We start from the raw sequence: 26,469 nt of genomic DNA on the forward strand, positions 1-26,469 counted from the left end.
TGTGGAAATACGGAATCTTCAACCGGAAAATGGGCGTGGTCACGACTCGAGTTAAAATATTTTTGTTTTGTTTCTGGAGATGAAATGACATGTTTTCATTTGACGTGCCGTTGTTTCATAAACAGTCGTGGACGTTGTTCACTATATTCTCCTTTTGCATGTATGTGAACGACTTCAATGTGTGTTCTTTCGAGTTCTGAGGCGAGGGCGGATGAATAGGGGTGACGGACATAAGCGCGTTGGTTGCCTTTACTGGGTGATTAGTCTTGTAGCTAGCTGGCTAACCAGCGAGAATGTCAGTGGTTCCTCTTTGGCGTGGTAATAGTGATGGTTTTGTGTATTCATGTTGGAAGGTAATTTATTTGTTGTAAAGGCGTCTACCTATAATTGCTTTCAAATTAGATGTTGACAGAAGGCGTCCCCTCACAAGCCAAGAATCTGCAAGGAGAGGCACAGCTCAAAATCTATCATAAGTGAGTAACTGTAAAGCAAATGCGTTGATTTCATAACGGTTGATTCAGCCATGAACAAATTGAATGACTAAGCACTTACTATCCCTGCTGTACATAACCTGCTTAACCAGAATAATTATAAATTTCGGAAGTGCTGTTGTTTTAAAACCTTGAATTATATTTCCTCATCGTGGTGTTACAACAGCCTGTTGTTTTCTTGATAGGAGTTCCGTCTGACGGGACATGTATTCCCATTAACACACGCCTCCCATGCCAGTCTACCGGTTAAATGAAGAGATATGGGCATACTGAGAGTGGTGGTCTGTACCATGGGAAGGATCAGCACCTTTAGATCTTACCAGTTGATCCTTCTTCTGGCTGCAGCACTGGCTGTGGTAGCTTTCTACTACTTTGGTTCAGAGAGGCAAAACTTCTCGAGCACAACCAAGCGGATCAAACAAAGCCAGGCTAGCCACAACGCCAACAGGAACGATGCTGACCTCACTCTGGACACCAGACTCACCCCGCACGAACACGACGGCGGGGAGGACGGCGGGGAGGGAGGGGAAGACACAAGCTCGCTGTCGGACCCGCACTTCCACGTTCTCATGATGTTCACCAAGATAGACAAGAGCCGGAGCCTGCAGGAGAAGTTCAGGGTGGCCATGCTGTCCATGGTGAAGCACGGGGACTTCCTCGAGGAAGAGGTGCTGGTGCTCCATTTTGTGAGTGACCAAGCGAGCCAAGAACTGGGCCAGCGGATGCTTCAGGAGGTTCTGCTGGACGCAACGTTCCAGTATGAGGTAAGAAGTTCTGGGCCTACATTGAGTACAAACATGCATTTAATCGCTTAGCAGATGCTTAATGACTAAAATGCACTATCAAGGTGCTTTGGCCTGTTCCAAGTGAGGCCTAAGGAAAATCAAAGCAAGCGTCAAAGCCAAGTTTATAAAACAACTGGACAGAGTGTGGAGTAACAAGGAATTAAAGTGTTTACATCACAATGCTGACTGAATTCAACATTAAGCTGTGTGTACTGGTTGGTATTGGTCTCAGTGGTGGTCTTTCCCAGGAGTGTCCTGGCATGGCCTCATGAGACCATCCTGATAGTCACTCGGTCTTGTAATTTCAATTAGTGACTCCACTACTTCCGTTTTGAAACGCATGGGGGCAGTGTTGACCTGTCAGAACACATGATTCCTTCTCTCGGTTCAGTCTATTTTAATGTGGTGCATGCCAGCAGGTTTTTTCTCTTTTTCGAATAATAAAAAATACTTATTTACTTTTTTTAAACATAAAAATTCAAAGAGCTTAACACTGTTAACGAGAAGGCAGATGCAACTATTGCATTCAGGAAGAGTCTTGCAATTATTCAAACGGGAGGGTGGTTTGGCGATTCAGTGCCAAACTCCAAAAACCTGTTGGACCCAACATGGCCATCTGTAGTCTGACCACTGCCTTAGGGCTCACTGGACATCATACCCTTACCCACACCAATGAATAATGCAAGGTCACACTACATCTCTACTGCTTTCCCAATCTCAGTTCAGACAGAGTTTATTATTCTTTCAAATCTAAATATATTGTAAAAATAATAAATGAGTGGGATCATTATATTGGACATTATGTTTTCACAGAATGTCCTTAATCTCTCACGGCTCGATGACTTTAAACATAGTTTACTTGATTGATATCATATTTCTATGATGTATAATGACCCCCCTAACGATTGCGTTCATGCTCTTATGCCTTGAGCGTAACTAATGAAGCACAATGTATTCGGTCAAAACAGCCCGTCGTACAAAGCAGCGTCAACAGGCGGTCCAAATGAACAGCAGTTGGTAGTTGGTTACTTCAACACTATTAGATTATATAAACTTGAAAGTAGCTCTCTTGAAAATAGCTTGTTCATTGGTTGTGGTTTGATGTCTTAATGTTGCGATGGGTAATTGCACTATGTGTGAGTGTACAATGACATTAGGTTGACGTTAGGTTGAATAGAAAAAAACCTTGTAGAAGTAGTTTTCCCTCCAGTCGTGTTTCTAGTTGTCTCATCTCATCTCATGTATTTTTTTTAACTCCTTTTTACGAATCTAGCAATTTCATCATGAGAATTTGCGAAGCTGTTGTGATCTTTCGCCATTTAATACAACCTCCAAGGAACTTTGTCATCCCATTTCAATGTGAGAGAAGCATTGTGTGTTAAATTCGGAAGGCAGTACAACTTGTTTACAGGGAAGTGATTGAGCATTTATGTCTATTTGTTTCCATTGTGTTAATCCCTGGTGCAGGTGGTGTTCCATGACGTGGTAGATCTCACCCATAAGCTGTTCCCTATTGTGGAGGCCATGCAGAAGCACTTCAGCGCAGGCTCTGGGGCCTACTACAGTGATGCCATCTTCTTCCTTTCTGTGGCCATGCATCACATTATGCCTCAAAGTAAGTGCTCTCCCTCGGAGTCTAACCACTCTAATCACCTGATTGGCATTGGAAATAGGTCTGTCTTCATAAAGATGGATATAGTTAAAACAATCAATTGAAAATGGTTTATAGGCAAGATTAGTTATAAATTGCGATGCGTTTCGACAGTACTAAAAATAGGAGAAATCATTGGTATGCGTCTTTGATTTCATACCAGTTTTAGCTAGTATGTGGCAAGCCATAGCACTGTATTAGCCCTCACATTTGAGCTTGAGGGATGGCATTTATTTTTTACAAAAATGGCAAAGATAACTGCTGGACTGCACACGTGTTCATGGTTTATCGTTGCAACACCTAGCAGTAACGTATAATTTCTTTTTCTTTAATCATGAAAATGTGTGTGACTTGTAAACATATAGAACTAATAAAGGCTATCCACACATGCAGAGCTGGATGCTACCTCCTGCGTAGTCAGCTGTACCGATGTGGCGTGCTGCCTAGCGCTGTAGAGTGGAGGGAAGGGTTTAATCCCTCCTAATTAATGAATGCCTCTGCCCACAATATTGCCACCGTACAATGCACAATGGCTGATCGCTCCACGGCTTCGCCGTCGCTCAGGGTGCTGTGTCCCGACACCTTTCACACTCGAGAGGACAGGCAGCGTGTGGCAGCACTCAGCCAATGGAGCAAGTCATTGGGGCTCCGGGGCTCTGATCAATATTCACTCCGTGACACCTCAGCCCGGTCGACCCAAACTACGTAGGCAAACTCGAAAACGATGTGGCTTTCCACGCAGCCTGACTCACTGCGCAGATGAGAGGACACTTGAAAATGTGATTTTCGGGGGGGAATTGAGCTGAACTGGGCCAAACCATTTAGGTCATCACACGCTAAGCTGCTGTTGAAGTGCAGGTCATAGGATTCGTAGGTTTCGATTAGTAAGTTATTTTCCCTTCTTCCAGCCCTTCTTCTGGGTTCTTTCTGTTTCTACTGATCCTTAAGGCACGGGGCTCAGGAGGTAGAGCAGGGGTTGATTGGTAACCAGAAGGTTGCTAATTCGATAACCCGGCTCCTCCTAGCTGAGTGTGCCTGAGCAAGACACCTTACCCCTTACTGGTCCCGGCGAGCTGGCTGTTGCCTTGCATGGTTAGTGTGTGACTGAATGGGTGAATGTAAGGCAATATTGAAAATCACTTTGAGGGGCCACTGGCGCCAGATAAGTACAGTCCATTTACCATTTACCATTCTTTGAATATGACCGACCCTTTCATAAACTGGGGTCAAGCTGTTCTCTGCCCAAATGAGTATTCACCTGTAAGCTCTCTACAGAAAAACCTACAGTACATTACCCCAAATGGCACTTTTATCATCCCATATTAACATTTCTGTAGCTGGGATTTGGTTATCTTGATTGCTTAACAGATGAGGGTGGAAGGATCACCTTTTTTTTAATAATTGGTTATTCACTTTAATTGATTTTGGGGTTGGAACCAACCAAGATGCTTGTCTAGCATGGGTTGAGCACTAAATGTCCACTAAATGGATGGAAAGTAATGGCCCAATCATCTTGTTCCATTTTCTTCTGATCTTAACAATGTTCAATTAGGAATTAGACATTAGACATAACCAATTGAACAGTGTAAAACCAAATGTCCCTTTTTGAGGGAGGATGAAGGTGCCACTGCTATCGCTTGAATGCTTTGGTATCGCCTGTACTTTTAATAGATCCTTCAGATCTCAGCAACACTTAAAAACAACTTTGCCGGGTTGCCTGTTGTGTTAGCCCTATTATTCCAAAAATAGAGTTTGAACTAAAGGACGCAATCGGCCTCCTGACTAGGGATGCACCGATCCGCTTTTTTCACCTCCGATACCGATACCGATATCTGAGGTTTAGTATCGGCCGATACCGATCCGATACCGATATAGAAAAACAGCGCGAAATTATGGCTACAAACTGTAAGTTTCCTTGAGGGGAAAAGACTGGGATCATGAGACTTGACTTAAACATTTCCTATTTAAAAAAACAAAAAACAAATAAACAGATGTAAATTAACTGAATTACTTATTTATTAAATAATTATGCACCAGAAAAACAGGTGCAACATCTAAAAAAAAAAAAATATATATATATATATATATATATATTTTTTTTTAAATATGGATCGGCCCATTTGTCACCGATACCCGATCTAGAAATGTCTTCAATATCGGTACCGATACCGATACAAATATCGGATCGGTGCATCCCTACTCCTGACGAATACAGTCAGGCAGAGGCTGGGATACAGGTTCCAGTTGTCACAAATTTTGAAACGGCTCAATGGCATAGCTAGCGAAATGGAAACACTTTGCTCTCCTAATTAATTTCATAAGAATCATTTCCGACAAAAAAATCCCTCGAGGCGGTTTTGTTTGCGCAGGCAGAGCTATATTTGTGCACAACCCCTCAGAGCTAGTGGTGTTGGATTAATGACTTCGCTCCCTCCATCACAACCCTTAATTCAAAAATTCGAACCATCCTAAGATCATGGATGTTTGAGTCCCGTCTGGATTCATCCTGGTGCTGATGATGGGGGGGGGGGGGGGGGGGGGGGTCTTGAGGTTTGAGTGTGTCACGTCAGATTTGTCATGTAGGGTCTGTTTATCAAGCAATTAAATGTTAAAAATAAGTATTTTAAATGAATTCAGGGAAATCCATTTTTTTTTTTTTCGAAGTGTGTGTATGTGTGTGACATTTTCCAAAGTTGCTGCGATGGTGTCTCTTTAAATGTCTCCTTTTGGCATGTATTGTTCAGCAGACATTTTAACCCCTGCATCTTTCGTCAGTGAAAATAATTCATTGTGTATTTTCAGTCTTGCTCTATGCACTACTTAAAGAACATAGTCTCCCAGAGCTAATAATCAATGCTCATATACCATGCGGTAAAACCAGCTCAACCCAGCTCAACCCTGCAGCACTGCCACCATGATGTACACAATTACACAGAAGCTCACAATTACACAGAATTTTAAATGAATGTTTCCAACATTCATGTGCCAAACTGTTGAAGTTCTTTGTTTTTTCCTATCTGCTCACAAATTCCTTTCTCTCTCCTGATGGACTCTGAGATTTAATACGAGCACTTATTGTACAGGAAGCTTGAAGGAAGCCCTGAAGAATAGAACTGTCCTGTTGATCACAGTTAAAAAGGAGCTCTCTGAACCAATGAAAGTCTTCCCTTCAATGACCTACATACACTGTGCTCTCCAGAGTGACTGTGCCAGACAACCCCTGTATTTTAGTTGAAGAGAGTACTACACAGTCATACTCTTCCACTTCCTCTGTGTTCTCATCTTACTCTGACACTCTTGAGCTATGGGATTTTATCAGGCTTTCAAACCTTAATGGAATAACCAGGAAGTCCACAGCAGAGATGCCGTAATGTTTCATTGTTGGAACAGAATTTGGAGAGAGGAAGTACTAGCTTAAGAATTTTGTTGCACAAATTCAAATTCTCTATTGTGTAGTGTCATCGCACATGTGACAAGATACAAATGCAGCTTATTTTTACGGCTATGTATATTATTGAGTAATTGTGGTGCTTATATGCAGGGTGACTTACAATGAATGCAGATGCATGCCATTAAAATTTCCTAGGCAAACAGGATAAGTCCTACAGGTAGATCTGAACACTGGGACCGATTGTGTTGGTTGGGAGTCAAAGACCCTAGCTTCTGCTCTGGCCAACTATTTCTTCAGCCAGTTCCCACGAGTTTATGATTGGTTTTGTATTCATTTATAGTAACGACCCCTCGTTATCTTCATATGTTCTCCTATTAACTTATCAGAGTAATGTGTTCTTTTGACTCGGGTTAGGGCCTTAATGAGGTTGACCTAGTTTTTCCATGTGAAAAACAACAACCATACTATTGGGTCCGATGTCACCGGTGTGGTCACTGGTTGCTGTTCAGCCCTCCAGCTCAGCACAAGGTCGCTGTGTACAGTGTACTTCATGTCTCTGGCCCAGCTCCCAATCAGCGAATATCAATATTATTCAGTTCTGGTCCTTTCTGCAATAGTTTCCTTTTGCCTGTTCTTTTTTCGGGTTCCAATCATCTCTCATATGTGGCATTCAAACATATATAAATGTCCTTCTTTCTCAAAGATAGTGATTTAAAGAAGAACTAAACTGCTATGTTAAAATCCCTAACAAAGCCCTCCGCTCCAAAAGGGTCAAAGAGCTGTAATAAATGTAACCGCGTTATGGGCAACTGGGTGTTGGAAGTTGAGTATGTGGGTCAGATCTATTCATTCTTGGTAGAAGCCCTTTCTGCTGTTTCCATCATTGAATTTTGTGAGAAAATGACTGGATGTTGGAACAAAGTATTGGCATGCTGAGATGAATGCCATCCGTCTTGCGCTTTAATGAGTCCAGCCACCACATCAGCCCTAAATATGAAACGGCAAGGTCGTTTTCATAGGAATCACCAGCTCTACCCTGTAGCATTATTAGGTGTCACGGTAGCTGTCACAAAGAGGGGATCGTGGAATGCACAAGACTTTTCACAGCGGTGAACTACACGACTGAGGTCACGTGCTAAGTCTTTAACACAACATAGAATAAATGCCACCGTCCCCAATGTTGTAACAGACTAACACCTATTCCCACAACCCCACCTCTGGCTAAGCCCAGCAAGTATAAACAGAACACAACCACGGCATCAGAGAGGACTCTCTTCCGGTCGCCACGCTGTTGGCATAGCGCATGAAGGCATTGTGACGGGTCACTTCCTTGTTTGGATAGGAAGACCGAACTGGCTGACGCTAGCTAGCCCAGTTTATTTTGATTTATTTATGTCTCTCCCTCAAAGCCCCTTCGCTCCAGCCATGCTGAAGCCCAGTGACCTCTCATTGTTTAGTGTTTGAACAAGCTTAGTTAAGGCCAAGTTTGTGTTTTTCTTTTCTTCCCCCCCCTATAGGCTCCGTTTTGTGTGATGTCTGGCCCTTTACAGTCAGAACCTGCATTTGCCCGCGACCCGTCGGTTTGAATTTCACAATGAACTTTGACTTTTGTCAGTTGAGGCCAACAATTACAGTGCGTTATGCCAAAATGTGTACACCATCATTGTACACCATCATGTAACTCGAAATTTTTTAGTCACTCAAAATGCCATAATTCCATAAATAAGGTCAACAGGGCACTATTTATGATGTAGACTGTATTTAATATTTTTAGATGCCCGGCCCCTTACTTTGTTGCACTAGACTTTATTACTCTTGTCTTTTATATTATGCGATTGTTTTCATCATCGTGCCATATTTAAGTCAGGACAACAAAGATTTTTAAGTTAGGAACTAACCACTTGATTAATTAAGGCTTTATTTTTTGATTAGTTGTAAGACTTGCTTAGTTTCTCTCATATTCGCAGTTAAGTAGTTTGACTTCATGAGACCGTAACACCATAGAGGAGAATCCTATTGCTCTATTTCAACACCATGGCAGGGACTGAAAACCTGATCCAATCAATAACTTTCATGTCATCAATGTGAAATCAACATGGCAACCATCCACCAGTGCAGTAATCACGTTGTTTCCATGGCGTACGAGTCCGGTGTCCCAAGGATTTCCCAACATTTCATCACCAGGGCAACCAGGAAAACAATGATCATGAAACAATGAACAGATGACAGGTTCATAGTTCCTGGATACTTAGTGTTTTCACTTGTCTACAAAGATTGTAAGATAGCATTTGCAGCACTCAAACGCTCCACCATGCTATTCTTTGTTTAACATATGCTTCATGCTTTCTTTCTTCATGGTTTTCCAATGTAACCATTCAATGGTGTAAAAAGCCAACGGAATTCCTAAAAGGTTGTGGATTATCCAAATGAGTGCATTGATTCCCCTCAGTAATCCAGTACCATCTTTCATCTAAAAAACCCCAAGTTTCTTCCCCGGTAGTAATGGATCTCGATAGAAAAAATGCTCCCACATAATTCTACTCCTTACTTGAGGTTATTCTTGCAGCGCTTTGGTAGCTGAAAGTCTTGGCTAAAACTACATTGATGAAAAAGCACTCTACCTTGAGATGTAAGTAGGGGAACCTGTATTGTCGTAATGCTTTGTTTTCAAAGCCATGGGGTAGGTACAATCATAACTGAACAACGGTGTTTGGGTAATGGCATGGCTTGAGGTACACACTTGGTTGCCAGGGGGTTTGGGGGAAGATAATAAATATGGCATGCAGGACTTGAATTGTTTTGTATACAGCAATAAAACTATTGGATAAATCTAATATTTTATCTAAGGTATATTGCAAGTCCTTTGTACACTTTCTTTTCTCGTTTTCTCCTATCTGCCCATGTATCCCAAGCACCAATTATTTGAATGGGAACCACTGATGCCAGTCAGCAGACTTTACTTTCATTTATTTTCTCCACACATGCATAATTTTTGGTCGAATGTTAAGGCACTAATATGGACGTGTCAAAACGAATGTTAAGGCACGAATATGGAAGTGTCAAAACGAATGGTAAGGCACGAATATAGAAGTGTCATAACGAACGGTAAGGCACGAATAAAGAAGTGTCATAACGAATGGTAGAGCACGAATAAAGAAGTGTCATAACGAACGGCAAGGCATGAATATGCAAGTCTCATAACGAAGCACGTTCTTCCAGGCCTGTCGCGGATCGTTCAGGTGGACCTGGACCTGAAGTACAGGACCAACATCAGGGACCTCTTCAAGCAGTTTGACCACTTTCCCCCCGGGGCGGTCCTGGGCATCACCAGGGAGATGCAGCCAGTCTACAGGTATGCACAGTTTCCCCACGTCAACCACTTAACGTCACTAGTGTTGATGTCAGGTGTGGGGCTCGGATGACTGCAGAAACAAATATTCATTTGAAGATTTGTATCGTGCAAATCTTCAAATTTGCACGATACAAATCTCAATGTCTTGATGTGTTTTTTCATTACGATATCCCACGAGATAGCCCACATTTCTGCCCAGCTGGGCAAAATGTGGGCTATCTTGTGGGGGTATCGTAATGAAAAACGCATCAAGACTTTATTTGTTCACATACTGATCAGCAGAAGCCTCTTAGTCTCCACTCGACTAAAGATGTACTGGTGGTGATGGTGGTGGTGGTGGTGGACAGGTCATTGTTTCTGAGGACCGTGTGTGTGTGTGTGTGTGTGTGTGTGTGTGTGTGTGTGTGTGTGTGTGTGTGTGTGTGTGTGTGTGTGTGTGTGTGTGTGTGTGTGTGTGTGTGTGTGTGTGTGTGTGTGTGTTCAAGATGAGGACAGTAGCAGGGCAGAGGAAGGTGTTTTTAGCAGGGATCTGGTTGATGCAATGGGGAGTGAATATGGGACACCATGTTCCCTGGATTTTTGTGACAACCGAAACACTGGTACCCTAGAAATGTGATCGCATGAATGTGCATGCTTCGCCCTGCTGTTTCAAACGATTTGATCAGATATGCCACATGTGCATTTTATGGGTATTATGAGGCACTGATTTGTAGTGCCAGTGTAATGCCTGTGTTACTGGTCAGCTCAGTTAGGGTTATGTGCTGGGGTGCAAGTGAATGCCGCCCTGAAAGTCTGTATTGCTGCATTTCCCGCAAGGGTCAAGTTTCATCCTCGGGGAGCAAAATGGTAGGTTAAACCGGACAAAATTAATTCCTAGTGACGGCAGGGGACACTACCATGCAAGTGCTTCGACATTTCGAAGGTCATCGTCATCTACTTTGGTTTGCCGCAAACAGGAAGCCAGGGACTACTGCTATACGTCCTCTAATGTCCTTTTCTCTCCCCCTCTGTCCCCCTCTCTTTTGCAGTCATACCTTTTTTTTGTTTTTTTGAGGCATTGGTGCAGATGTATAAAATGTAGCAGGCCCTGTGTTTGGGCAATGGAAGGCATGACATGTTTGCCACGTGTTTGCATCATCGTGATGGGTCTGTTTCCATTCAACAAACTACTCCCTCCCCGAGGTGTTGGTCCCTTAACAAAGGAAAGTTTCTGAGGAAAATAAAATTGTGGAAAACATGGGAGGGATTCACTGTGGTTTTCAGTATTGGAAACCATTATTCAATACAATTTTTTTTTTTTGTATAGCCCTTAATCACCATTATAGTCTCATAGGGCTTAACAGGCCAAATATTTATGACACTATACATTATAATTTTCTATTTCTTCTTAAGTAGTTGCATTTATGTAATTACGTAATGAATCACTGGGAGGTTTTTCAGTGTTTCCCTAGCAGTTAATTGTGTCGTAAGCCACTCTGAACAGTGACGTAGTAAAGGGATTGGAAATGTGTGTCATCCAACGGATCTCTTGTAAGAGTTCAATGATACAATCTTGTAAGACCAGTGCATTTAATACACCGGTTACCCTCACGTGGCTCCACATTAGTTACGGCACACAAGAACATCACGCCTGGATGTCGCTTGCATCACTAAGCCACTGCTGGCCGCTTCCCCCCTCCCCCCCCATTAGTGATTGCAGTCTCTGTGTTGTGCCTGTGGTATGGTGGGTGGGATCCATCCACGTTTTAATACAGCTGCAGAGTCTCTTGTTAATCGAATCCAGTCAATGTCTTAACTAAACAATGTGAACATTGTACCGAATTGGTATTATTATTTTTGATCACTAAAACATAAAAGGTTTTGCTTGATTGATTCCTATTTATTTATTTATTGTTTATTTATTTATTGTATTAACCTGCTGAACTCTCTTACGGGAGTCTGAATCTGTAGTAAAGCATGACAAGGCATGACCCCGCACATATCAATATATCAGCCTCAGGAGCACGACCCCATCCATTAAAGCCAGCCAGCTGAGTCAATGATGCCTGTAGATGGCCATAACCCATATGTGGCAATATGGAACAAGACACTGCAACACATGTTCTGTCCAAGCCTCTCCATGTCTTTGTTATCGTCTCCTCCTCCTCCTGTTCCCTCAACTCAACACACCATAGCAGATTAAGGCCCAATCCCATTTCTACCCCTTAACCCTTCCCCTTACCCCTTCAAAACAAGGGGAGGGGTAAGGGGAAGGGGTAAAGGGTAGAAATGGGATTGGGCCTATGGGGAAGAGTAGAATGGAACACATTCTCTGACATTTGTTCCATCTTCCTGCCGTAGCAGCATGGCATCTCGAGCAATGTGCTGCCACCACCGGCACATTGTGTATCTGTATTGCATCTTCAGGAGCCATTCACTAAAGGGCTGCCTAGCCGGAAAGAGTACACAGTGTGTATTTACCTCATTGCCACACCTGTGGGTTTTGTTCTGACTCTTTTTTTTTTTTTTTTTTAATTGGAAGATGAAGGCTTTTTCCTTTCTTGTGCCACAGCAGCTAATCCCCGCAATTGTTGCTGGATCTATGCAGTCCATGGGATATAGAATTACAGTTATTTCCATAGTTGTATCATTCCACCTATTCAACAATGTAGGCCAAGATTTGTGTTGTTGGATTCATCAAAATAAATTGAGCTGTTGAGGAAGTTGCATTTATCAGAGTATGTGAACAAACTTGACATTTGGTGGCATGCTTTGTTGGATAGGTTTAGGTCTGTGTGTGTAAGTAATTTAAATGTCTATTACAGCAGTAAATGTTCATATTGGCTAATACAAGGTGCAGTGTGAAACAGTTTTCAATACAAAGGTCTCTTTGCACTGACCAACATACCTATGCCTTTTAGATATTCTGTAAATCATAGCATTAGCAGGTTCTACTAAAACTTCATAGTACTTACTGGTCATTCAAGTCATCTGCCATCACACTGACGGCTCATATGTGCTAATTTGTGCAAGTTTGTGCTAATGCGTGCACTAATGTAATTAGCCACAAACTGCCCCATAACGACACATCTCCCGCTGCATCCTCGCTCCCTCAGCCCCGAGTGCCAGGCTGCACATGGCATCTGTCGGAGTTGACAGCTTCTTGTGCTTGTGCCGTAAACTTGTCCCTTAGAGGAAATACAATGAATTAAATACACGAGCGTATGAGATCTTGGAGAGCTGCCAGGGCAAGAATCCAATTCAGCTTGACTCGCATTGTGGCAATAAAACCGTAACCGTGATAAAATGGCATATATTACTGTGTTGACGAATATAGATGAAAAATTGACACGTTTTTAAACTTTTTATTTTTTGTGTTGCTGCTCTTCTCGAAAATGTGAATTTGTTGACAAGTAGGTCGACATTCCTTCACTTTTTCTTCTTTGAACCCTTAATACCGAGAAACGATTGTACCAGAAAAGAAGACTTGGAAAACATGCATTGTGTAACACTGCACCGGATACTGGCGGCTGCTCGAATCCCATTCAAGACACTTGTAATAGCCTACCGTGCTGCGGTCGGCTCTGGCCCTTCCTAAATCCAGGACACGGTCAAACCATTCACTAGGCTCTATGACTGCCAAATGGGTTGCTACTCTCTCACTACGTGGGAACCCTAGCAGCTGCTCAATAAGTCTTGATTGTTTTGTGTCCTTGGTCCACAATGGTGGAAAGGTCTCCCCACTGATATCAGGAGAGCTGAATTACTTTTTCTAAGTAACCTTTGTTTGAAATTGTGAGTCTAAATTGAGTCCAAATATAGGAACTTATCCGCCCAACACAGAAGACATCTTTTATCCATCTTGAAAAGTCTGCGTGCGAGCCCATGCTTTGCTTCAACACGCACCTATGCGGAAGTGCTTTTCTGAAAGCATCATTTTCGCTTCCCTGCGCTTGTTTGATGCTAATACACAGGGCATTATTTAAAAGAAACACACTCAGAAACGTTCATTAGAGGAAATGATTGCAGCATCTTTCCACCGGCTGTTGGAGAACATCACTAGCAAAGGCTTTCATACTTGCTACTAAATGTGTTGTGACAGGGCGATCCTCCCACAAAAGGATCCCAAAGGAATTCAGGTGCGAAGGCCCTCCGAGGGCACATTCAGCACTCATTAAGATCCGATCATCGAGAATACGTTCGGATGCGATCAAGGAAGCGTATGACAACATTGTAAGTGTAGTTTAAACGCGTATTAATCATCGCATGCGAATCCTGTGCTTGTGTAGCATCTCTCCAAACTGCAAACAAGGCTTTATAGTTTAGAGTTGAGCCAATTTGGCAATACTTTCCAACGCGTCATCGATGCACACGTTTCAGGCTTCCTTAACTCGACAGCAGTGAGGAGAGGCAGTGTGTCTTGGATGTGTTGACAGGCAGAGCTGGACTCCTGACCAACAACACCACGGTTATGTACAGTCGTGAGAGATCAGGAAGTTCCTGTTTGGAACAAAGTGATGGATTGATTCTAGCGGAGTAGTGGCACAGATTGTCCCTGCTTCTGTTTGTCAGTGCCCACAAAATGAGAGAAACACTTCAGTTGAGAGGGTGGCGAGGAGCGGGGGAAAACCTCACGCAGCCGGATGGACAAGGCTTGTGAACTGGCACTGTGCGAAAGCTGTGTCCGCCAGAAAACTCGGCTAAGAAATACTGATGGTTGAAGAGTTTGTTGTGTTCATCCAAAGCCAGAAGATATGGAACTAGGGCTGTGCAATCAATCAAATTTAGATCGTGATTTTGATTTTTCATTCATTAAATGTTTTATAGAGCATCTGGATACATATTTACCAATTATTTTCTATTTGAACATTATCTATATGAACATTTTGTGTATTTTTTTAAGGGGAGATTTCAAAGTTCTCAATTACAAAAAAAAAATAGTAGAGAGAAAAAAAAGCGAGGTAATATATTTCATAATGTATATATTACTGTGGACTGAGCTGATGCAGTCATGGTTTTGGTAAGAATGTCCTGGATGACCATTTGTATGGCTGTCATTGCTTATGAAAGTCTGTCACAAATGGTTACGGAATCAAGATTAGGGTGTTCCGCCGTTCAGTTATTCATGCAATTTGGTGGTTTGACATCTCCCACCAAGAACTAAATGACCAGTATTATGTTGCGTAGAGGACGGACATTCTGCCCCAGTACAGAGCTGCTTATGTTTAACGGCAGGTGGATATTGACAGCTGATCCGTCATTAGGGAAGAACATGCAGCAGAATCCATATTTACATGCAGAACAATCCACATTTAGTGTCCTAACTTAATTTTTCTTGCTATAAAAACAAAAGATTGTATCTACTGCTTTATCACTAAATGTGTCGCAACGAACAAAGCACTTAATAGTTGTTTGCTTATCAACATGAAGCTATCTAAAATCGTTTTTTCGGATGTTGACAACACTAAACATACAATCAGATTGGAGAAACTACAAAAATTGGAATTGCTGCACAACAGAGTTGCAACAGGGCTACCCTGGAAAGAATGGAGACTAAACTGCTGCAAGGACAAATGAGGAGCTTTAATCACACATTAAATCATCTTATGTTAAATCATATCAATCAAAAATAATTGTCAGTTCTTTTACAATTCTGGGTACAAGGAATGGTCGTTTTGGAGCCTGATTAGCCCAAATGGCAAACATAATTAGCTGACGTGAGCACCAGTAAAGCCCCCTGCTCTCTATCCCCTCGCTCTCTGTGTCTCCATCATTAGCATCTGTTACAGTGAGGCTTTAACGTCAAACTAATTGCCAGAGATAGCTGAATGTCCTGCTGTGGTCTGTGCTGAATGCAGACCGCGGCAGTCTATTAAACATGAGCTCCTTAGTCCTAAACCGCACTGTGTAAATATTTCCCTTCCCCGATCCAAATATGTGTCTCGGCGCACGTAGACACTCGCGACTCAAGAAACATAGACTGTGGAGATCTTTAAATCCCCTGAGCGAAAACTACTACAGAAGAGTCGGCACAATAAAAGCCATGTGAACAAGCACATTAAATCGTATATTCACACCCAAGTTATTTATATATAAAGTGGCAGCCCCGCGTATATAGGTCAGCCACATACACACTCTGTCCTAGTAGTTTGTTGAAACTTCAGAGTGGAGATGCATGTACTTCGTCTGGAGCTTCAACTGCGCCTACCTTTATAAGTCTTCCCACCGATGTATTTTCATCATGAACACATTGATAAACCGTGAGATAAACTTGGTTATATTTCCAAGGAGCAACACAGAGGTAGAGGATAGTATTTAACAAGATTGCTGCTCATTAACTCAAGCCCATAATGCATACTTGTCTTTTTCCACTTCCGCGTCGCCAATGTATTCGGACCTCTTTCTCTCTAAATATTTCAGCGTTTTCTCAGGGTTTGGAGCTGTTTTTATCCAAGTTCTATTTCCGGTTTTACCACTGCCGTGGGTATGTTATTTGCTTCATATGCAAGGGCCGTATTAATTCATTGACTTTGTTCAGAGATGGAGAACATCTCTGCATGAGGCCGATCAGAGATCCTCGGGCTTTCCTCAAGATAACACTGTGAAGTGGACGAGATCTACCTTTGTCTTGAGCTTGTGCATCGTGAGTGGAGCTTTGGGTTCAGCACTTTTAGCTCTTGTCAAGATTCCATTGAATCTCTATGCAAAAAAACAACAACAAAAGGAAGGAAATGAACACATTTTCCAGCAGCGTTCATGTATCTCAGAGTTGCAGCTCATTGCAACTTGCAGAGCAAATTGCTCAGTACGATTACCTCTGCTGCCACTCCCAACTCCAAATGTTGGAATTAAACTCTAATACCTGATTGGCACACCACAGAGCACAAAAAACAAAGCTTTTAAAGAAAGGATGAGAGGTATTTGGAAACAAGATTGATATTTTACTCCTTCACATCTGTATTTCTCAGATCGAGTGTGTTCACACAAAGTTGTGATGTTTGTTCCTGAGAACAAGGATTGAGAGCAATATAGCAGTAAAAGCCTGATCACACTCCCCATTGCTGTTTTTACTCTGTACAGTCAACATATGGATGGCATGAGTACGACAGCTGAAAGGACACAAGCAACCCCACAAGTCGGTTTTGGTGACTGGTTCACCGTCAGGACGGCCGTTCCTCTCACACTGATGAGCAGAAACGCCAGACATCTGCTGTCAAAACCTCTCTGTTCACTACTCCAGCCCGCTGGTCCTCTCACACTGATGATTCCGCCAGTATATCTGCTACCTCTCCGTTTTAGACCAGGCGGCTGGTCGTCTCACACTGATGAGCCGTTCCGCCAGTGTATCTGCCGTAGAAACCTCTCCGGGGGTTATCTTCAAAGCGGTGGTCTCAAAAGCTATTTTTGCCTCAAGAGCCCAGTCACTGCGTACACGCTTTCATTTGATTAAGCGATAAGCCAGCTGGCTCAACAAATGATACAAGAATCTCTCGAGGGCAAATGGTTGCACGCAGTATTCCTTTTCGAAAGTCTTGAAGTTGTTGTTTTTTTCTAGCATTCAATAGCTCAATTGTTTGAGAGTGGCACTTTAATTCTCAGTTTATAAACATGGAGTATATGTGAATATTTTTAGAAAATGGTTAGTTTAAATATAATAGTTATTTTAAGTGTTTGAAGCTAAATGAAACAAACTCAAAGGATCGGTAATATAGTGATCTCTGTTGTGGACATATACTTTCTTTATCTGGACTTGGCCTAACTTAGAAATTCTTACTGGTGGTTAATTATTAATGCTAGACATGTTATTCCGGCTGTTCCTATCTTTTGACCTAAGCCATTCAGTGCTATTTCTAGTGAATTATGAGTTGAGCCAGCTCTTGAATGCACTATGGTGCATTTTTCACAAAATAAACAAGGAATTCATGTTTGCTTCATCCATTGTCGGTAGCTGTAAAGGGTATTAAGGTGGTGAGGGAAGAGGGAGGCTATAGGTTGCGGACACCAGACCTATCGGAGGCCCATTGGGTCATTAACAAACCCAAACTGGCTCTGGTCCCTGGGGCTAACCCCAGCTGAGAAAACACCCAGCCGCAATCCCAAACTCTATACTTCACATTCCTCACGTAGACATTCCATAGCTACTGTGGAAACACAGAATCTTCAGAGGAGAAATCTTGGCACTTCTCCTTAATGCAGTGGTGGATTGGGGTCAGTCCTCATGCCCTGTCATCGATTTAAATCTGCACCGGCAACTTGTAACTTTTTACTTCATAAAGAAAAATTTGTTCTCAAGCATAATTTTTCTTTTGCCACGTGTTGGAAATGTCCCCTGAGCAAGGCACCTAACCCCAACTGCTCCCATGAGCTGACTGCTGCCTTGTGTGGAAGACGCTGCCGTCTTGATTGTGGGCATGAGTGGGTGAATGTGAGGCCAGTGCTATAAAGCGTTTTGATTGGCCACAGGTCTGAAAAGAGCTTTATAAATGAAGTCCATTTACCAGGGCCAACAAATTAATGAAGAAATAAACCCTTAATTTTGCGTCAAGTAATCTAAAAAAAGAGCACCCAGCTCAATGCAAGTTTGAGTTTGAAATCGAGTCACCACCTCTTCTCTCAGACTGACAGTTAACGAACCCAGCAATTAAAAAGTCCTTGACAGCCTATCAACTGACCATGGAACTTATAGCAGCAGAATGATGATTAACTTAATGTGTTATTTCAGTTTTTATCTCCCATTTGTCTTGATTCCTAACACCATACTTTGGTGAGTTTTATAATGCTCATGTTGAAACCCCTCTGTTCTCTTTCCCATTCTTTCATACTTGAACATTCTTTGTGTTGGACTTAAACTGCGACGCTAATGGATTTGAATGTCAACCCTATGCTCTCCCCCTGAGTCACAGGGATAACGCAGAGCAGAGCCAGAGCATAAGCGCCGTGCTATATCCAAAGAGCCCTGGAGGGGAGCCAGCCCTTCATGAGCTCTCCTTCTTAATCCAGTGCTTCCACCGAGCCCTAACCACCACACCTCCCCCACAGACCACATCCCTTCTGGCAGTACCGCAAGGAGAACCCCAAGACCAAGGTGGGAGGAACCCCCTCCGGACGGCCTGCCGGGCTTCAACAGCGGCGTGATGCTCCTGGACCTGAAGGCCATGCGGGCCTCGGCCCTCTACAACCAGCTTCCTGGAGCCCGGGAACGTGGCCAAGCTGGCGGACCAGTACCGCTTCAGGGGCCACCTGGGGGACCAGGACTTCTTCTCCATGATCGGCATGGAGCACCCGCAGCTCTTCTACGCCCTGGGCGTGCGGCTGGAACCGGCAGCTCTGCACCTGGTGGCGGGAGCACGGCTACGGGGACGTGTTCCAGCTGTACTACCGCTGCGATGGCCCCGTGTACATCTTCCACGGGAACTGTAACACTGGCCATCCCGGATGACTGAGGTCTGACCCGCCCCCCATGACAGGGGAGAGCCTGTTTCCCACCGGCGGTGTAGGTGGTCGCGGTGCTTCCACTTTACCTGCCGGTGGGTTTCGGGTCTCAACCCGCTTCGAGAATGTAAGTAATGACGATTGGACTGTTTTTCTTGCAGTTATGCAAGAAAGGAGGGCGAGGAGAGCAATGAGAGCCAGGAGGGCGTGGCAGTGTGGGGGGGGGGGGGGGGGGGGGTGTTGAAGTGGATGGAACATAGCTACCGCTGCGGTCCTAGATAAGGACTTCAGATTCACCCAAACAAATGCCTTGTGTACTGAACTGCTTCCGGTCGTATCAAGCGGTTGCCTGGCGTTAGTTACGGTTGCCTCCACGCCGCTGGCTCCATTTAGACTGTTCTCGTCAAGCTTTGAATAGCACAGGGAAATGGACCGGGTTCACGGTTGTAAAGCAATGACGGGCCGAAGAGAATGCTTCAGGCGTCATGGGTCCAATTATCCATGACCATTTTGGAGTTTAAAAGAGGCGAAACAAACAGACACATGCACACAAACTCTCGGGACGCGCAGGAAGCCTGTTAGACGTTTGACCGGGTCCACTGACCCATTTCGGAGCCCACTCCCAGTGCCCACTAAAAAGTCTGGAGGAATTTGGTGGAACTGCCGGCACTCAAGGGCTGGTCGCCCGTCAGACGGAGAGACGGATCGAGTCGCAGAGAGTAAACACTGCCCTTTGACCAGCTTCTTGTTCCTCTGGCCTCCGTTCATCTGGTGGATGGCAGTGTGAGCGCTTCTCCATATGCTGCGTTAAAGACACAAACGGTGGATAACGATTCTGATAGAATTCTCTTTCTTTCAGTCATTTTAATCCAATGAAAAGTATATGACTGAAATAATGAGGGAACGATTAATAATATAATGTAACTTAAAGCATCTGGATCGATTTGTTTTCTCTAGACATTGATGACGAAGGGTTGTGAAAACATGTGTAAATAAATCTATGGAGATATACTATATATATATATATATAGTTTATATACAAGATCCGACTTGGGTAACAAGTAACAGCCCCTCAGCAAAAGACATACTGAGCAATGCTTCTTTAAGGGTGATTCTCTACTTCTGTTTTATTTTATTCTCTTCATGTTGTTTCTGTACGTGTAACAGTTCTTTCATTATTTATCTTTTTCTTTTCTTTTTTTACCGGTTTTGTTTTTTGAAAAGTTCTTTCATTATTCATCTTATTATTTTCTTTCCTCTTTCTTTTTTTTACCGGTTATGTTTTTGAAAATATGTAATCCTTGAAGAAGTGAAAATGTAACGTTGTTTTTGCCTTCAGTTGGTTTTATTCCACAAACCTGTTGTGCTATTTTTTAAGGAAAGTGCTTAAGTATGTATCTCCTGTCAATTTCATTGTTTAGACAATTGATATACATTACAATGTTCCTGATTACTGGAATTGATTACTTCATTCCAAAAACACGTTTTCCATGAGTATAGTATGATTCCATACAGTGGTATGATTCCATGCATAGTGCAGTGCAGGAAACTCTAAAATCTGCCCACATCGGATGGCAAATGTTCAGTTATAGACTTGTTGTTCAATGTGTTTGTTTTGTTGTGCTCGGTGTCTCTGCTTCCTGTAAGGCTAGGCAAGAGGAAGCTATTCTTCAATAAATGATGACTCATTTTTATATATATATATATATATATATATATGCACCTTTTGTCCTATTCCTGGATGTTTCAAGAAAACTAATACAAATACATAACCCAACCTTTGTTTGTGAGGGTCACAACAAGGGTGAGGGTGGAGTTAACCCCAAAACCAGCGTTTCGCCTTCTCTTCAAATGGTAGCGTTAAGGTTCCAATGATGGGATGGAAGAGCGCGAATGTAGGTCAGGAGAATCTACAGATCTTGGTGCAAAAGTTTACCAGTAGCATGCATTCGACTGAGGCCACATCTGGCATGAAAACATTGAATCGACCCACTTTCCCCAGGCCTCTTTTTAACCACTTTTACTCGCTCCCTGTGTAACACTAACCCCCACAGTCAGCAGGGCGATTGGATTCACATTTAGAGCTATTCAAGGACAAACACTTTGTACTGCCTTGCCATTGTTGCCATTCCCAAGGGCATCTTCTATTTGTATAACTCAGACAATTAAGCAATAGCTCCATAGTGGCCGTGGTATATGGTTATTGTACCACAGCTGAGGATGCTGTCCGGCCCCACGTGCAACAGACTTAAGCCCCGCGATAAAAGGATCAAGTGTGGTAACATGAAAGTCATTTAGCTAACCTTGGTGCTCTCGAGACAATCTAGAGTCAATGTCAAACAGATAGGCACAAATTTGATAAAAAAAATAGCTAAACATATTTGTAATAAAAATAAAGCCCTTGTCCAGTGTCCACTATAGAACCTGAGAAAATTAGGGATATTATAGCATGTATGCTGGTCTTTATAGGCAAAGGGAGAGTGTGAAGGAAAATTAAAGACTAAATATTAAATATGAAGTATATGGTTGGTATGCACGACCATGTACCAATCGGTTCCGTACCACATTACGTTGCATCTACATTATTACCTACTTCGCACAGATCCTGCCATCGCGTGCAGAAAGTTCATTTTGATCCATTTCAATGCACTAAATGCATTGCATACTTATTTGTAAAGAGGGAACAATATGCAGAAGAGCTTTTGTACCATATCTGTATTGTTCTAATCACTGTCATGGCCCCTACCCCATTAGCAGTCTGCTGGGCTTTTAACCCTTCAACTCTGGAGCATGACATTTACATTGCCAATGGCATTAGCTCCTACCCATATACACAGCATGGGCAGGAGAAGTGTATTATGTTTTATCATGTATTTGCATGTAAATATGAAGATCGGACTGTACTGTCCAGATCCTATAAGCGTATTAAAATGGGGCATACCGCAGAGAGGAGGTTGTAATCCAGCAAAAGAAGGATTGCTGCTAGGATCCTATGCTTCTCCTGCCTCCATTGGAAATGTATGAATGTGTGTCAAAGCACACAGTGATTAGGGTATAGCGTGCATTAAGCCATGGAACGCACTGGAGAGACCCTTTATTGATACTGCTTCAATCTGTGAAGTGCCACGTGTGATTCATGGTCTATGAGATCATCCTTTTTGGATGATGGCTTTGTTGTTGAAAATCCCCCTCCCTCCATTATTTTCCAGCTAAATTGCATCCTCTATTTAACCTACTTAGGATAGCAATTGATGGGGAATTGTGTTTTGTGAATGGTAATTTTCTTAAATGTGCTCTATGGAAAGAAGCCTGGGAAAGTAGTTGGAAAATATTCCAACCGTAGCGCACCCGTACATTTTTTGTTAAAGTGGCAATCTGCCGGATGGTACATCCTGGCCTCTTGAAACTACAAATCCCAGAGATTTCATTGTAAAAGAAGGTAACTGAAAGCCGTAGAATGGATTGGAACGTTGCCTATGGCGCTTATGATTGCTGCCATGTATTCATGTCAAGGTGCTGGTCATGCGGTAAACTTTGTTTATCCAAGCATTCCTTCAAGTTCCTGTTTTGGTGCATGGATAAAATTATATACTTAGTGTCACCATAATAGTTTGCTGCCTGTCCGCCTAGATTGGGTCAGCGTAGATGGGGCGTGTAAGAAGATGGGCCGTGTGTGGATCTGTGTGCACACACTGACTGAAAGCTTTTCTTCCCTGGGTCTTCATTACTCCCAACGTAACAACCTGTATGTCAGCGACTGATAACTCCCATTTTCCATTCAGCAAGTGTGTTTGCTTATTCCTTTATACAGTTGTTTGTGTTTATTTTATTATTACTCACTCTTTTTATTTGATTGTGTTTAATGGTATTTAAATGTAAATGTCTTCTTTGCCGATTCTCACTGTTCATTTCCAGTTTCATTATCCCTATAGCTGCTCTTTATTCATGAAAGGGGTCTGTGGGATGGGATTATAGAGAGGGAAAGTGGGTTAGAGTTGATGACCGGCTTTTTAAAATACAACAGTTTATTCTTGTTTGAATAAACTATGTAAAAAAAATGAAACGTAGACACTGCAACAGCAAACTGATGTGAAATGGAGACAGCAAATTACCCTTGCTCATTTCAATTTCTCTTTCAAGTCTGACTTTGCTTTGAATCTGCTCAGTTGTTAAAGCATGACAAAACAGAACATTATATAGGCCAGTCACTACCTCTGTAGTGTATTTACCTAAAAATAATTTGTATCCGATGAACACCAAACAGTTTTTTGTGTGTCCATACGTCTTTACATACAATGACAGGCTAATTGATTGGCCATATTGTCTTCGATATTGAAATGGTTATTGTATCGGGTCTTCTTTAAATTGACCAGGCCAAACTCCTACTCTAACCTGTGTCTCCCATTTCCATCTTACTCGAATTCCTTCCCCTCCAGCTTACCTTTTGTCTGACCTTCCGCTTTTATTCAATGTTTCTGAACACAAAGGACTCAAAAACGGTCCAATTGACACATCTTATACGCTTCTCTATGCGTCACAAGAGAGGAACGATGACTTTGTCACAAAGGCAACCTACCAAGTGTTTTCACTACATCTCTCTGAATCGTTTGCAAACAATAGTCAATCTTTGAGCAAGAAGATGGAGGTTTTCCTGGCAACCATGTGCCAAGCTTTCACGTGTTGCCGCACTCCGGATAACCTACTTTTTCTGCTGACGGTTGAAATGGATTTAGAACGATTTGTCGTTTGGTTCGGCGACTGTCTGGTGTGCCGCCGCTGCTGGCTGGAAAAGGGAAGGGGAAACTTTATTACTTCTAGTAATCGCCAAAATTGTCGCATTGTTCAATAATTTGTCAGCGAATGGCAGATAGTATTCCATCGTTTGATTTTGTAATTTTTAAGTTTTTTCTGAGACTACCAAGGTTGTCCAATAGAAACGTCAAGGGCTTAACCTGTTGCTTTATTCACCCTTGGTTTGCAATTTAAATACATTAAGATTCATGTTTATTCAACACACCTGTATTGCTCTTCCAGGCTTTTCCGCTCTTGGTGCTGGTCTGGGGTTTATGTTTCTTACTTGGGGAGAGAGGCATTTGCCAATCTGTCTATAACCCAATTGATCTCCCGTTCTCCACACCCAGCAAACTGCCCCGTCTTGGGGTCGCGTCTCAGGATCATACCACACTCTCTGCTCCTGCCCCTCCACCTCTCATGCTCTGATACAATATACATTTAAAGCTTTGCAAATTGAACATTCTGAGTCAATATTTGTATTCTTCTATGCAATTCGAATGAATCATCCATTAAGGGCTTGAACACAAGCTTTAGAATTAAAGCATCATAATGACCAAAAGGTGTGTTATGTTGATAAAAGTTATTTATATAATCAGTTCCTATGGTACAATATAAGACCATGTGCACTTGGTCTAAGGATCTGACCGGTATTGACCTGCAGTGTTTGGCTGAGATGGTACTTAAGCTTAAAGCTTGAAGAGGATCCAGACCTGTGAAGAGTACAAAGAAGCTTAATGTGTCAGCAGCCACCATGTATAACGACCACACTGACAACCGACAGTTTTGGTTAAATCAGTGTATAGTTAGTAAAGGTTACATGTTTAGGATTAGATCTAAACTTTGCTTCCCATAGAATGTTATGAGGCAAGCCTTTCCACAATTATTTTACCCGGAGGTATAGACTCTAGTATTTCGTTATAGATATCTGTGAAGGCTGGAAAAAGCAATTGAGTTGAAGATCTTAAATTGATTCACTCGCCACTAATGAAAATAGATTTTATCGGCCTACTTTCTTCCTGGCCTACTGCCCAAGTCGGAAAATGCACGTATTAGCCACCCCATTGGAGCCAATGACGCCCGAAATACAAACATGTAGCCGCTGGGTATTTCGTAGCACCTGACGCTGTCATGGTCATTGTCACACACACCCGCTCGCCCGTCATCCTAAGCATAAAACCAGTGTCTACTTGTGATTCCAATATTGAACCTCAATGACGTCCAAAACGTTGTGACCCCACCCATCCACCGAGCTTAATGCAATCACACAGACACATACACAATCAATGCAGCATCCTCTGATGCACAGAAGCCTTTTTGCTACGTAACAGCGGGCACCTGGCTACAAGCACTGCTTGTTGATCGTAGATCACATTAAGATCCTCAATATAAGGGGGAGATGGAAAATGCCAGGTCACTCAATTGAACAATGAAGGGGCCAAACCGAAGTGGTCGACTCCTCTGTTCCATTACCTGGAATGATGAAAAGCCCACTGCGCACTGCCTGGTCTCTGCCAATTGCTAATATGTAGGTCAGTGTGCTATGTTTTCCAGGCTCCTGCCAGAGAATCTCTCCCTCTGATTAGCAGCTAGTCCTGCGCCACTGGGCAGCAGCAGTAGTAGTTTTCAGCTATTAGAGACTGCAAGAGATGGTCCACGGTACAGTGTGCTTCTTTGTGTCACACAATGTAGAGAGAGTGGGTGGGTTTTTTTGAGGTAGCATACGTTTTGAAGTGAACGTTAGTGTTTGTGTTATGGAGGCAGAAAGACCGACCTCGCCGATGACTGGATCATAATTCCAGTGTAGCATCAAGACAAACGACTGGATCAAGTTTCTTATACCGACCCAACAATCAATACCATCCACATTCTCTTTTTTTTTTTTTTTTTTTAACCCTCTATTTTAATCAGGCACTTCATCAGAAATGATGATGGCCAATTCGATATTCAGTGGATCTAAATTTCAATTCCAAAACAAACACTCTTCATTAATGAAAGATATTGGATTGAAATCTACCTTACAGATCCTACATAGACCTCATGTTTCTAAGCAGTCACAATTCCTGCGACCGAAGCTTTCTGACCCTCTCTGGCCCTCTGTCCTTATTACCTGAGGCTGTTCACGTCAACTACCTCAGCGCCTTCGTCAAGGCTGTGTGGCTGGTGACTCACTGCTGTTCTCCATGTGAAAATATAGAGGTCAGGCTTCAAGCAAGGAAGCTCATTCATGTGCTTTTCTTGATGACTCAGGCAATAATCGCCCCCGCAAAAACACAGAGGCACAGATCTGTACATCGTGCAAACCACCGCAGAAACTTACAGTGGAGCTGCTATTTGAACTATAAATATTTGTTTCTGAAGGGGGTGGCACGATAGTAGACATAGGTCAAAAACTGAACAGAGAGGAATCCATACTTATGCTTCCATCATGGCAGATAGCTCTAGATGGAAGCACAGACACACACAAAGACGCACACAAAGAAACACACATGATGAGGTTAGGCCTCTTGTTCATCTTCTTCAAAGATGCCTACAGGTAAACTGGGGATATTTTGGATTCAAACCCACAACCCCCCATCTTCGAGTCAAGCAACAAC

General features: G+C 42.7%; 1 protein-coding gene across 1 annotated transcript; it reads left to right on the top strand.

Annotated features, from left to right (window-relative positions):
- The first annotated feature begins 5 nt into the window (after nucleotides 1-5).
- On the top strand, nucleotides 6-24,432 carry xxylt1 (xyloside xylosyltransferase 1). Its single transcript, XM_030373315.1, is given in 8 exon segments — nucleotides 6-473; nucleotides 677-1,255; nucleotides 2,744-2,891; nucleotides 9,538-9,670; nucleotides 18,689-18,743; nucleotides 18,745-18,834; nucleotides 18,836-18,955; nucleotides 18,957-24,432. Coding segments are annotated over 7 exon segments (1,182 nt in total). The 5' UTR covers nucleotides 6-473; nucleotides 677-751; the 3' UTR covers nucleotides 19,089-24,432.
- Nucleotides 24,433-26,469: the final 2,037 nt, after the last annotated feature.

This window comes from Gadus morhua, chromosome 12 (assembly GCF_902167405.1).
Source record: "Gadus morhua chromosome 12, gadMor3.0, whole genome shotgun sequence".
Classification (NCBI taxonomy): Eukaryota; Metazoa; Chordata; class Actinopteri; order Gadiformes; family Gadidae; genus Gadus; species Gadus morhua.